An 11764-nucleotide genomic window follows, 5' to 3' on the forward strand; every position below is an offset into this window, starting at 1 on the left:
GACCCTGACCCGGGGAGAAATCTGGAGTTTTAGGACTTTACTGCTCTGAAGGGTCTCTGAAACTTTGGCTCTGAGCCAGAGGACAGATCCAGGAGGACTGTCTTCATGTGCAGCAGGACAGAAGTTCTACACAGAGCTGTAAAATACTTTAAATATCAGGTAAAGTTAATTTCCACATGTTCACTTAAACTTCTGACCTAAAATGTTGTGTAGAAAACATCTTGTAACGTCACAGGATCAGACTCTTGTCGAGGAGCTTAATCTACTGCTGAAAGTTTGGACTCTCAGGAAGCCGTCCTATTTAGTCAGTTCCTGGGGCCCCGCCAATCTTCTTTGTATCGTTCCTATTTAGTCAGCTCGGGAGGCCGGCCAATGTTGTCTGTAACGTTCCTATTTGTCCTACTTAGTCGGCCCAGGGGGCCCCGCCACTGTTCTCTGTATCGTTCCTGCTAAGTTGGCTTCGGGGGCCCCATCAATCTTCCCTGTATCGTTCCTATTTAGTCGGCCTGAGGGGCCCCGCCAATCTTCTCTGTAACGTTCCTATTTAGTCAGCTCAGGAGGCCGGCCAATCTTCTATGAATCGCTCCTATTTGTCCTACTTAGTCGGCCCAGAGGGCCCCGCCAATCTTCTATGAATCGCTCCTGCTAAGTTGGCTTCGGGGGCCCCATCAATCTTCCCTGTATCGTTCCTATTTAGTCGGCCTGAGGGGCCCCGCCAATCTTCTCTGTATCGTTCCTATTTAGTCAGCTCAGGAGGCCCGCCAATGTTCTCTGTAACGTTGCTATTTGTCCTACTTAGTCGGCCCAGGGGGCCCCGCCACTGTTCTCTGTATCGTTCCTGCTAAGTTGGCTTCGGGGGCCCCATCAATCTTCCCTGTATCGTTCCTATTTAGTCAGCTCGGGGGCCCCGCCAATCTTCTCTGTATCGTTCCTGCTAAGTTGGCCCGGGGGGCCCCGCCAATTTTTTCCATATCGTTCCATATAGTACTATTTAGTTACTTGTGCGTGAAGTGTGAATTCAGAATATTTAAGTTGTGAGACACAATAAGGTACCTGGGATGAACCGGTTGAGGTGGAAGGACTCCAGAGACGTGGAGCGCAGCGGTAAACCGGCAGAATGACTCCGCCCTTTGTCACCCTGCCGGTCTGGGTGTACAGCTGCACGCCGGCTGGGTCCTAAATGCAGCTGATGTGGCGCCTCTGCGTACTCCAGATGTCCTGGGTGTGGAGAGCGTCGAGCAACGGGATCCCCAGGCTGTCGCGTCCTGCTGCACCGCCGAAGGTGTCGAGGAGCTCCTGGATGAGGAGCGCCGTGTCCTCGGCCCCACGTGTCTGACGGCGACAGTGGAGCCTCCACTCCTCCCTGGAGATCCTCCGGATCACCTCGGCGTCAGTCAGGCCGACCATCCCGTGCTGCCCCTCCAGCTGGGACCGCTTAGCCTCAGTGAGATGGCGTGCATCTTCGGCGTCCACCTCGAAGATGCAGTGAGACAGCTGCCTCATGAAGGTGGGGTACAGCTCTCAGTGGTCACACCAGCTGCGAAGCGTCGCATCAGGTGCCAGATGTCGAGTCGAACCGCCAGCTGTCCCCACTCCTGTGAGGAAAAAATAGAATCTGTTCTTTATCTGTTTGAATATTTTATTACATTATTACAACAGTTATTGTAAATACTGTCTCCTGAATCATCATCATCGTCATACAAGAAAAGCTCATGGCTGGGGTCTATATTAGAATCAGGACGACTCCCCTCGGGGTGAGGGGGGGGGAATCATTTCTTCTAAATGTAGTGAGATAAAAACTGCTGCTATTATCAGTATTTTCAGTGTCAGTGATACCTGAAACAAGGCAGCTGTCTTTGACGCGCCGTCTCTGTTGCAACAGTCGCGGTCGACGTAGATCAGCTGGGGGGGGGGTACCCCGGCGAGACGGTACCGCCTCATCGGTCCGGCCACCATCCTGGACAGACCCTCAGAGCAGGTGAGGACGCTGATGAGGACCTGCCCGTGCTCATTACCAACGTTGGTAACCCAGGCGACCGTGTCGGAAGCGGTACCGGCGAGCTTCCTCGTCACCTGAACAGTGAGAGACGTTTCAAATGTTAATGCATATATCTGTGTGTGTGTGAGAAAGCGGATGTTGAGTGTGCGCACACACACACACACACACACACACAGTGAAATAAAAGTGAGAAATGATGCAGTTGTGAGACCCTTTACTCGCCTTCCTTGTGGAATCCATCTTCAGGATGGATCCAAAGGTGGACGTGATCCTGGCCTTGTACTCATCCAGCCGCGTCACGACATCGTAGCCATAAACCGTCAGCAGCCAGATGGGTGATGGCAGAGGGGGCATCTGGGGCCGTGGTGGAAACGGCCCCCTCACCGAGCACAAGGCCAGGAACTGGATCGCTCTCCGCATCCAGGCGTCCGAGTGTTGCTCCCGCAGGGTGTTGTACAGCCGAGTAGCACTGTTGACGGAGTGCGAGACCTCAGCTGTGCGACCCCCCCTCTGGTCACAGGACAGCCTGCAGAAACACGAGGCAGGCATCAGATATTATGTCTAATGTATTTAATGAAACATATGGAAGCCTGTGTTTAATATATTTCCTTACTTGTACGTGAGTCCAGCTGGAAACAGGCAGCTGTGGTGGGGGGGGGGGGGGGGGGGGGGGGGGGGGGGGGCAGCTGTGACCATCCTCCGACCTTCTTCTTACACCGACGGCACTCCAGGTACTCGGTGGCCATGAGATACCAGCCGTCGACGTCCAGGACCCTCCGGATGGTCCTGTACAACCCAGCCTTTGTCACGGACCCGGTGCACAACGGCTGGGGGGCACGTCAGCTGCAGACGCCAGATCCTGCGCGGCATCCACAGGAACAGCCGACATGCGAGGGGGGAGGCTGGTTGTAGATCGGCCAGAGGTTCAGGTGGTAACGGCGGTGGTGAGGAGGAGGGAGCTGGTGACTCTGCAGGCTGGACCGTGACGAGGGCCGCCGGAGGTTGCAGAGGGGGGTCTCGCTCCTGCGAGACTACAAGGGCCCGTCTTCTCCCGCGCCTCCTCAAACGACTGCCTCCACAGAGTCCGGGTCGCTGAGGAGCAGCAGTGAAGACGTCCTGTAAGTTAAACCTGGCATCAGTCTGTATATAAAAAGGTGTATAGAGTTTATATTTAGCTGTTCTTCTTATTTTTCTGTTTGTGACATGTGAACGTATCGTATGAATGTTGGATGTTCCATTCAAACAGAGGAAAGGAACATCAGCAGAGTGCTGCAGTAATGATTATGAAGAAATAATGAATTAATGGCATCACATGACTGTTAGCAGTTTATTAAAACTTACATTCAGTCTTTGAAAGCAGGGCGAGCTAAAATCTAACAGGACAGCAGCGCCAGATAACGGCGTCCTGCTGAACTCTGTTGTTCTGACGTCTCCTTATACATTAAAATTAAACAGTAAATATTTTCCAGCTTGTGGCTGATACCAATAAAACCCTAGCAGCTGCCTTCAGCTCTGCTGGACTGGCGGTTACATATTTCTTCTTCTTCTAATCACACGTCTGGCCAATAAAAGTGATTCTGATGGACTCACAGCAGGCAGCATAACGTGGAACGACGAATCGCACACCGACTGCAGGTGGAACGTTATTAGCTAACAGCACTGAGGGTTAAAGTTAAACAGCGAGGACTTTAGCTGCCTGAAGTTACACGTATGAAATAAATAATAAAGGTCGCACAGCTGATGTAACGTTAACCAGCGTTACTTTATTAGCCTGCGTTAAACACTTTCAACAGCATGAACGTTAGCTGGCTTACACAAAGCGCTGAAAAATAGTTTATATAATAAACTCCGTGCAGTAAAATTAAAGTTTGACGTTTTAAGAACTTTATAAAGCTCCGGTTGGAACGTTAGCTGCAACATCGATCAGTCAGCGGTGTCACAAAGCGCCGCAAAACCACCTCAGTTAGCTCGGCGGGACTGATGTCAGACAACACTTATATTCCTGCAAGTTTTACGTACTACTGTCGTGGTCCGTGTACGTTCTGAACCACAAAACGAACAAACCCGTTTCTTAGTTTTTGGTTTCTGAATCCAAAAACAAAAAACGACTAAACCAAATTCAAATAACGTTCTGAATTTGTTTTTTTTGAAATCCCTATTTTCATTTCTCCATTTGAAGATAGATGTTGAGAAAATAAAGACAGGTGAGCCAGAAGAGTACAGATATTAAAATAAAAGCCAAGCTTTTAGAACGTCTGGATCTGTAACTTTAAATAAACCTGGACTGAGAGAAATACGTTAGCAACAGTATGATTACATGCACTATAATATTGTGCATTTATTCATGTAAACAGCAAGAGTCTCGTGTTTTTAAGCGCATTGTTTGGTGCAGTACAGGTGGTAGGCTAATACAGGTTAACCTAAGAAATGATTGTGTGCAGAGTTGTTACTGTCAGCACTATATTTTTAATATTAAATAAATATTTAATGTGGTTTCCAGCGTAATGAACCAAGCTGTTTGTCCTTTCTACCAGCAGGTGGCAGGATTTAAATGAAGACCTGGTCTGTGTCTTTATTAAACGTTTTGAATCCAGATTACCGATACAGATGTATTCATTGTTGTTCATTTCATTTGGTTTGTGATATTTATGTTTTATTTGCAGCCTATTATCATGTTCATCATTCACCCTCAGCCCAGAGTTAAAGCTGCACGCCCTTCTGTTCTAACTCTGCTGGGTTCAGGTACACACCTGCAGGAGAGACAGACACACCCACAGCAACACAGATACACAGACCTCACGGGTCGTAACAGCCATGTTGGATAAATGTTGTATGGAAAGACTTGTATGGATTCTCTTCTTGCATGACTCAATGTGAGTGCTGGATGTTACACACTGGAATGTGTCTGGAGAAGAAAGATTCACGCAGTATTTAGCACACAGGTAAATCCTTCTTTTGGCCAGATGGTGACATGAGGACATTTCTGAGGTGAGTTTGTTGTCAGAGCTGCTAGAAGCTGACAGCAGAGTTAGAACCAGGTTAGAACCGAAGGGCGTGCAGCTTTAACTCTGGGCTGAGGTTGAATGATGAACATGATAATAGGCTGCAAATAAAACATAAATATCACAAACCAAATGAAACGATGCAGCAGGAGGCGGGACAACTGAGAATTCAGAACAAATCCACGTCTCCCATTGGATGAGCGAAAGTTTGATGCTATGAATTCGGAACAATTGGAACAAATGTAAATGCTCCGTATCTGTACAGCACCTTTCTAGTCTGTTCGACCACTCAAAGCGCTTTTACGCTACCTCGCATTCACCATTCACTCACATTCACACACTGGCGGAACAGCCGCCAGGGGCAGTTCGGGGTTCAGTATCTTGCCCAAGGACACTTCGACACGCAGACTGGAGGAGCCGGGATTGAACCGACGACCTTCCGCAACCCTCTCTGCTTCAGTTTGACACTTTGAACCCCTCCTTATTGGAGCGGGGGCCAGGAACCGCCGCTCAGTGTCTCTGTCGGGGCCTCGTCGTCTATGATTGGCTTGTTCCTACCCGTTGACACTTGCGGTCGTCAGGTGACAAATCGTGGCTGCACATTTTGGGGAACCGTTGGGGCAAACGGGGCTGATGTGCAGTGTTGGGGTAGTGACTCAAAAGGTCAAATATTACCCATTACTAGTTACTTTTTTTTAAAGTAAAGCCTTACTTTACGTTTTCTTAGATAAACTATGACAGTAAACTGGTACATTTATTAGACAAAAGTCCAATTCATGAGAAAAAAAATCTTCGACATTCTCCGAGTTCAAACACAAATTTAGATGATTAGTGAGATGAAACTCACAAATTATGGAGAAAAAACCTTTAAAGACGTTTAAAGTTAACTTGGTAAAATCATGAGTTAAAACATCAATTTAGGAGAAGACTTGAAGTGGTAAATGTAAAAGAATTAACACATTTAGAAGAAACAATGTTAGGAATGAACGAGCTCTGAGATGAAAGAGAAATTTACTCTTTAAAGTTTGTTTTTTCTCCCGCTCGTGGCTCCCTAATATATATATTTTAATCTACAATGGCCCAAAAACTCCTCCTTCAAATCACGTTATTAAAAGTCTCTGCACACATTTGTAAATATAATCTCTCCAGCGTTGGATCTGTCTCTTTCTACGCCTCACAGATGTTTCGGTGGCGAGCACGCTGACCCAGCGTCTTCACCATCATGACCGGGAGATCAAATCAATCTCGGATCCTCTGCCGAGTTTCTGTCTTCTGAATCTCTTCAGGGCAAAACGAGACGTCACAACAGTAAGAGATTCTCTGCGATTCTCCTCTGACCACACCCAGCTGTGATGTCACAGCGACCTGCAGTACACCTGTACGTCGCTGCAGCAAGGTGAACTCTGGAGGTCAGCGGGAGGTTCAGGATTGGAGGAGGGGGTCTTGTGGGAGTGTGTTCTGTTTTTAGCCTGGCTCGGGTCTCGCCAGCTCCGGTTTAGCACGCAGAATGTGAGCAGATGATATTCTATATGAACGGCGTGTTGCGGTGGAGAGAGACTAAATGCAGCCTGAAACAGATCTGAGGAAGACGTTCATGTTTCGCCGCCACAGCCTCAGAAACCAGTTGTTCTTGTGGGATTAAAAAGTGAACGGTCCAATTCTGAGCAGCAGAGGTGGAGCTGACCTACATCCCATGATGCACCTGGATAGTGTCTTCATTAGAGCCTCCCTGCAGGTAAAACACCTGATGGCGTGTTCGTGTGGCGGCGGACCGTCAGATCTGAAAGCTGTATTAAATTCCAGATTTAGCGTGACGACCCCCAACTGCTGTGTTTTGAAAGTGAAGAACGTTCGATCAGATTAGACGTCACGTTTGTTTTTAAGCCGCTTCCTCTGAAGGTTCCCATGGCAGCAGACACACGAGCTGCACGCTGTTTACGTGCTACGATGCTAATGTCGATCTGTGATCCCACGCTTCTGTTCGCCGGTCAGCTTCTCGGCCGTCTTTCAGGTCAAAGTTCAAAGAGTCGCGGCCTAGAGTGCAGGCTCCTTTATTATTACACAGCTGGGCAACACAGAACGCGTGTAGTCTCTTCATGCTGCGCAGAACCGACCACAGAATGAAATGCTTTAAAATCTGGGAACATTTAAAGTAAATAAAACCAAAGACGTCGTTTATACACGTAAAAACAGACGTGTCCACCCAGAACAGCAGCAAGATGATGATCTGGTTTCACATTCAAAGAGTCCATCTTGAGTTTGAGCACCCGGCATCAGTCCGCTACTCTGTTTCTGTCAGAGGGAACACGAGTTTGACGTTGGACGTAAATGCTGGAACCGTCCAACGCGTTCAGACTCGCTCATGCCTGTAGAGCCAGCAGCCGGTTAGCCTAGCTTAGCATAAAGACTGGAAACAGGGGGAAACAGCTAGCCAGGCTCTGTCCAAAGACATAGTCCAACACGTCATTTTGTTCAAGCGGCGGCACTTTGTTAATGTGAAAAACAACAGAATCGAGAAGTCTGACGGGACCTGAACGCAGCACGGCGAGCAGACTGACCTGTGACAGGTGGAGCTGCTTACACTCTGTGTGTGTGTGTGTGTGTGTGTGTGTTCAGTGTTTTTCCAGCCTCCCTCTCTGAACAGCTGACGGCAGAAGAAGAAGGCCAGCTGATCTATTTATAGCAGAGTCCCTCAGAGTCTCAGACCTGCTCTGTCACAGTCCTGCAGCGCTGCACGCCGTTTCGCCAGCAGCACCTCCAACACGCCGTCATGCCCGGCAGCCAGGCCCGGTGCCGGGCCAGAGACCGGAACAACGTCCTGAACCGGCCTGAGTTTCTGTCCCTGAACCAGCCCCCCCGCAGGGAGCAGGCGGCGGGGGAGGGGCGGGGGGGTGGCGGTCCAAGGAGGGCCTCCTTAAGACAGCAGAGTCAGCAGGAGGACGCAGGACTGAGGTAAGACTCCGCCCACTGACATGATAACATGATAACGGACCCTGATCCTGATCCAGGACCCCTCAGTTTTAAAGGTTCAGACTGTAAACTTCAGTAAACTTCCAGCAGCTGTTGGTCTCAGTTAATCTCAGGACTATAAAAACCAGAAACCTGATCTTTAACTTCAGTTTCTTTCCGCTCGGTGATGAACTCCAGAACTGAATCAGTTCTTGACCCTTTATGACGCGGTCTCTGGTCCTGGTCCAGAAGAGAAACTCAGTGATTCTGAGAGGCTTCAGTGTGTGAGTGTAAGGGGATCATCAGCAGCTCTGCAGCGAGGCCATGTCCCTCAAGTGCACACTGGGCCAGTAAAGACCCGCCGTGATCCCCCCGCCCCGCCGCCAATCAGTCAAAACATCGTCTGACCTGCCGCCGCTCGTTTTACAAAAACAGCGCGAGAGACGCTTGGGCAGGTGGAGCGGTGAGACGGAAGATGAGGAAGGTTTGTGTTTGGAGCCCCGTCAGCTGCCTTCTGTTGAAACGCTCAGCTTTTCAAGTCGATGAGCTCATCAGCGACCAGCCAATCACAGCCTGAACGGGGCGGGACAGTAAAGAAAAGTTATCACTTCGCATTAACGAGGTCCACCTGCAGACGCTCCGGCCTCAGGACAGGAAATACAAAATAAAATAAAAAAATAAAAGCATGCGATTTGACAGGAAACACAAGTTTAATCATGTAGACGCTTGCAGGGGGAGGAGTTCGTTGTTGATTTGTATTTAATTATTTAGTCAACATTGTAACGTGTATTCTGTCAGAACAGGACGTTGATTCGTCCACACAGCAGCCACATCCACTCACAGGAAAACGCATCGTCGTTGATTAAGAGTGGAACTTTGCCTCTTCCACTCGTCTCGTTGGTAACTTCGCTTTGAAGAGTAATATGTACTCTGGCCTTTTACTGCTGAGTTAAACTGCAGTTTAATCACGACGTGAGTTTAATGCTGCTGTTTGCAAAGTGGAGGGAGAGAGAAAACCGCGAGGGACAAAAAGTGTCCAAAGTCTGGGATCATTTCAAGTTAAAGGAAACAACAACTCTGTAATGTTGCCGTCCGTCCACCGTAAAACCAAACTGATGAGGTAACAGTAACGTTAGTTTTTAACTGAAATCATGATTGTTGAGTTGAAGCCAAAGTAAGCCGCAGTCCTCAGCTGAAAATGTGACCACGTGCGTTTGTTGTTCCTTTTTGGGCCGCGAGCTGTGACCTCACAGTCAGGAGGTAACTGGGTGTCTCTGTAGCTCAGACCATCCCTGCTAACTGCGTGAGCTGATCCGTCCTTTCAGCCAGTCTCTATAACGGTTATCTTTATAATAACAAACAGCTGTTTCCTGTGCAGGATCATTTCCCGCTTCACATTGCACGTGTGTTTTCCGCCGCCAAGCAAAAGTACTTCTTAAACGACTCATCGACGAATCGTTGAAATAATCTATAGAAGCTTTGAATACTAAAATCACCGTAAGCAGCAGCCCTCCTGTGGACACTCTATACACAGTTAGAAAAGGAGCTGGCAGCAGTGACTGATTTGCATTAATGCAAAACATTCCTGTCCTGACGGCTGACCTGAGAGAGGAGGCTGCACCGGCAGCGACTCCACAGTGGAGGTCTGCAGTTAGACTCCTCTCTCTCTCCTTTATTGAGTTATAAACCTTTTTTGTGCCCAAAGTGAGTTCCCATCTCCAGCAGAAAACTCTGCTCTGAACACAGCTGGATTTTTTTTGTCAGGACTCTGCTTCTGATTGGCTAGTAGTCCTTAACTAGGAACTGAGCATGTGCAGCTCCCAACAAAGATCATTTAGAGACAAGATGTGTCACTCCATAGCTAAAACGAAGCCTTCAACACAGGGTGGAAAGAGGAGCTGCAGCAATGTGCAGTAGGACAAACATATAACCATGTAAACCTGCTCTGGTACAAACACCTGAAGAAGATGAGGAACCTGAACATGAGCAGAATATGACTTATTAACTAATTAGAGAGTAACTGAACCACCACGTAGAGCACTTTTCTTGCATTGCATGAAAACCTATAAAGGAAATTCTATAATTAATATATATTAACAGTAAACGAACAGGACATTATTAAATGGACATTATAATTATATATCTAATGTTAGAATTATAGAAATTCCCCTCCAGGTTGTGATTAGAGGCTCTGCAGTGGACAGATGTAGGCAGAGCCAGGATGGAGATCAGCTGGTTACAGGATGACCTGTTTAAATCGCAGCTCTAAACTTGTTACCGGGCCAACACAGTTTTACCTTCAAACTTTGAACACAACAACAAAACAGAACACAGAACTTGCAGACCTGAAACACAGATTAATACCTGTACAAAAAACCAGTACATGAGTCAGACTGCAGCCCGTCACCTCCTGACCCGTCTCTGTCCTGTCCTGGTCTCTGTCCTCAGGGGGTCGAGGGACTCCTCAGAGGGGGGCTCAGCAGCCGATGGGGGGGTGAAGGAGGACTGTATGCAGCTGAATCCTTCGTTTCGAGGCATCGCCATCAACTCTCTGCTGGCCATCGACATCAGCCTGTCCAAGCGTCTGGGCGTGTGCGTGGGGACCCGCGGCTCCGGGGCCCCGCTGCGCTCTATGGTGACCCTGCTGGCCCTCACAGGACACGCCCTCCCCTGGCTCTTTGGGACTCTGATCTGCCTGTGGAGGAGCAACACGCTGGCTGGACAGGAAGTCCTCGTAAACCTGCTGCTGGGTGAGAATGACGACAGGACAGCACGCGGTCTCTGATGGCTTCATGTCAGCAGGTCACATGATGGTGTTAGCACGTTAGCACCACATTAGTCCAACATGTCCCCGTCTGTCTCCTGCAGCTCTGATCCTGGACCTGATGACGGTCGCCGGGATGCAGAAGTTGGTCAAACGCCGCGGACCGTGGGATTTCCCTCCTGGGATTTTGGACTACGTTGCCATGGATACATATTCTTTCCCAGCAGCCCACGCCAGCCGAGCCGTCATGGTCTCCAAGTTCCTACTGAACCACCTGGTGCTGGCGGTTAGTATCATTTATACTGTGTTGGACAGAACGCTGCCTTTACCTGTGAGTACGCCGCCGGTCTGAGGTTGGCGTGTCAGGATGTGATTACTGGGGAGTAGCCTGAGAAAGTGACCTGGTCACTAGAAAGTGCTCTGGTCACTAGAAAGTGCTCTGGTCACTAGAAAGTGCTCTGGTCACTAGAAAGTGCTCTGGTCACTAGAAAGTGCTCTGGTCACTAGAAAGTGATCTGATTACTAGAAAGTAAAACGTGATCTAATTACTAGAAAGTAAAACGTGATCTAATTACTAGAAAGTAAAACGTGATCTAATTACTAGAAAGTAAAACGTCATCTGATTACTAGAAAGTAAAACGTCATCTGATTACTAGAAAGTAAAACGTCATCTGATTACTAGAAAGTAAAACGTGATCTGATTACTAGAAAGTAAAACGTGATCTGATTACTAGAAAGTAAAACGTGATCTGATTACTAGAAAGTAAAACGTGATCTGATTACTAGAAAGTAAAACGTGATCTGATTACTAGAAAGTAAAACGTGATCTGATTACTAGAAAGTAAAACGTGATCTAATTACTAGAAAGTAAAACGTGATCTAATTACTAGAAAGTAAAACGTGATCTAATTACTAGAAAGTAAAACGTGATCTAATTACTAGAAAGTAAAACGTGATCTAATTACTAGAAAGTAAAACGTGATCTAATTACTAGAAAGTAAAACGTGATCTAATTACTAGAAAGTAAAACGTGATCTAATTACTAGAAAG

At 47.9% G+C, this 11764-nt stretch overlaps 1 protein-coding gene across 1 annotated transcript in view; it reads left to right on the forward strand.

Moving 5' to 3' along the window:
• The first annotated feature begins 2661 nt into the window (after positions 1–2661).
• Positions 2662–11764, forward strand: part of LOC123960222 (inactive phospholipid phosphatase 7-like) — an 11924-nt gene continuing 2821 nt past the window's right edge. The window contains exons 1-4 of the mRNA XM_046034869.1: positions 2662–3117; positions 6182–7953; positions 10399–10700; positions 10819–11000. Of these exons, the coding sequence (XP_045890825.1) occupies positions 7772–7953; positions 10399–10700; positions 10819–11000 (666 nt within the window). The 5' untranslated portion in view covers positions 2662–3117; positions 6182–7771. The remainder of the gene's footprint in view (positions 3118–6181; positions 7954–10398; positions 10701–10818; positions 11001–11764) is intronic.

Source organism: Micropterus dolomieu, linkage group LG21 (assembly GCF_021292245.1).
Source record: "Micropterus dolomieu isolate WLL.071019.BEF.003 ecotype Adirondacks linkage group LG21, ASM2129224v1, whole genome shotgun sequence".
NCBI classification, from domain to species: domain Eukaryota; kingdom Metazoa; phylum Chordata; class Actinopteri; order Centrarchiformes; family Centrarchidae; genus Micropterus; species Micropterus dolomieu.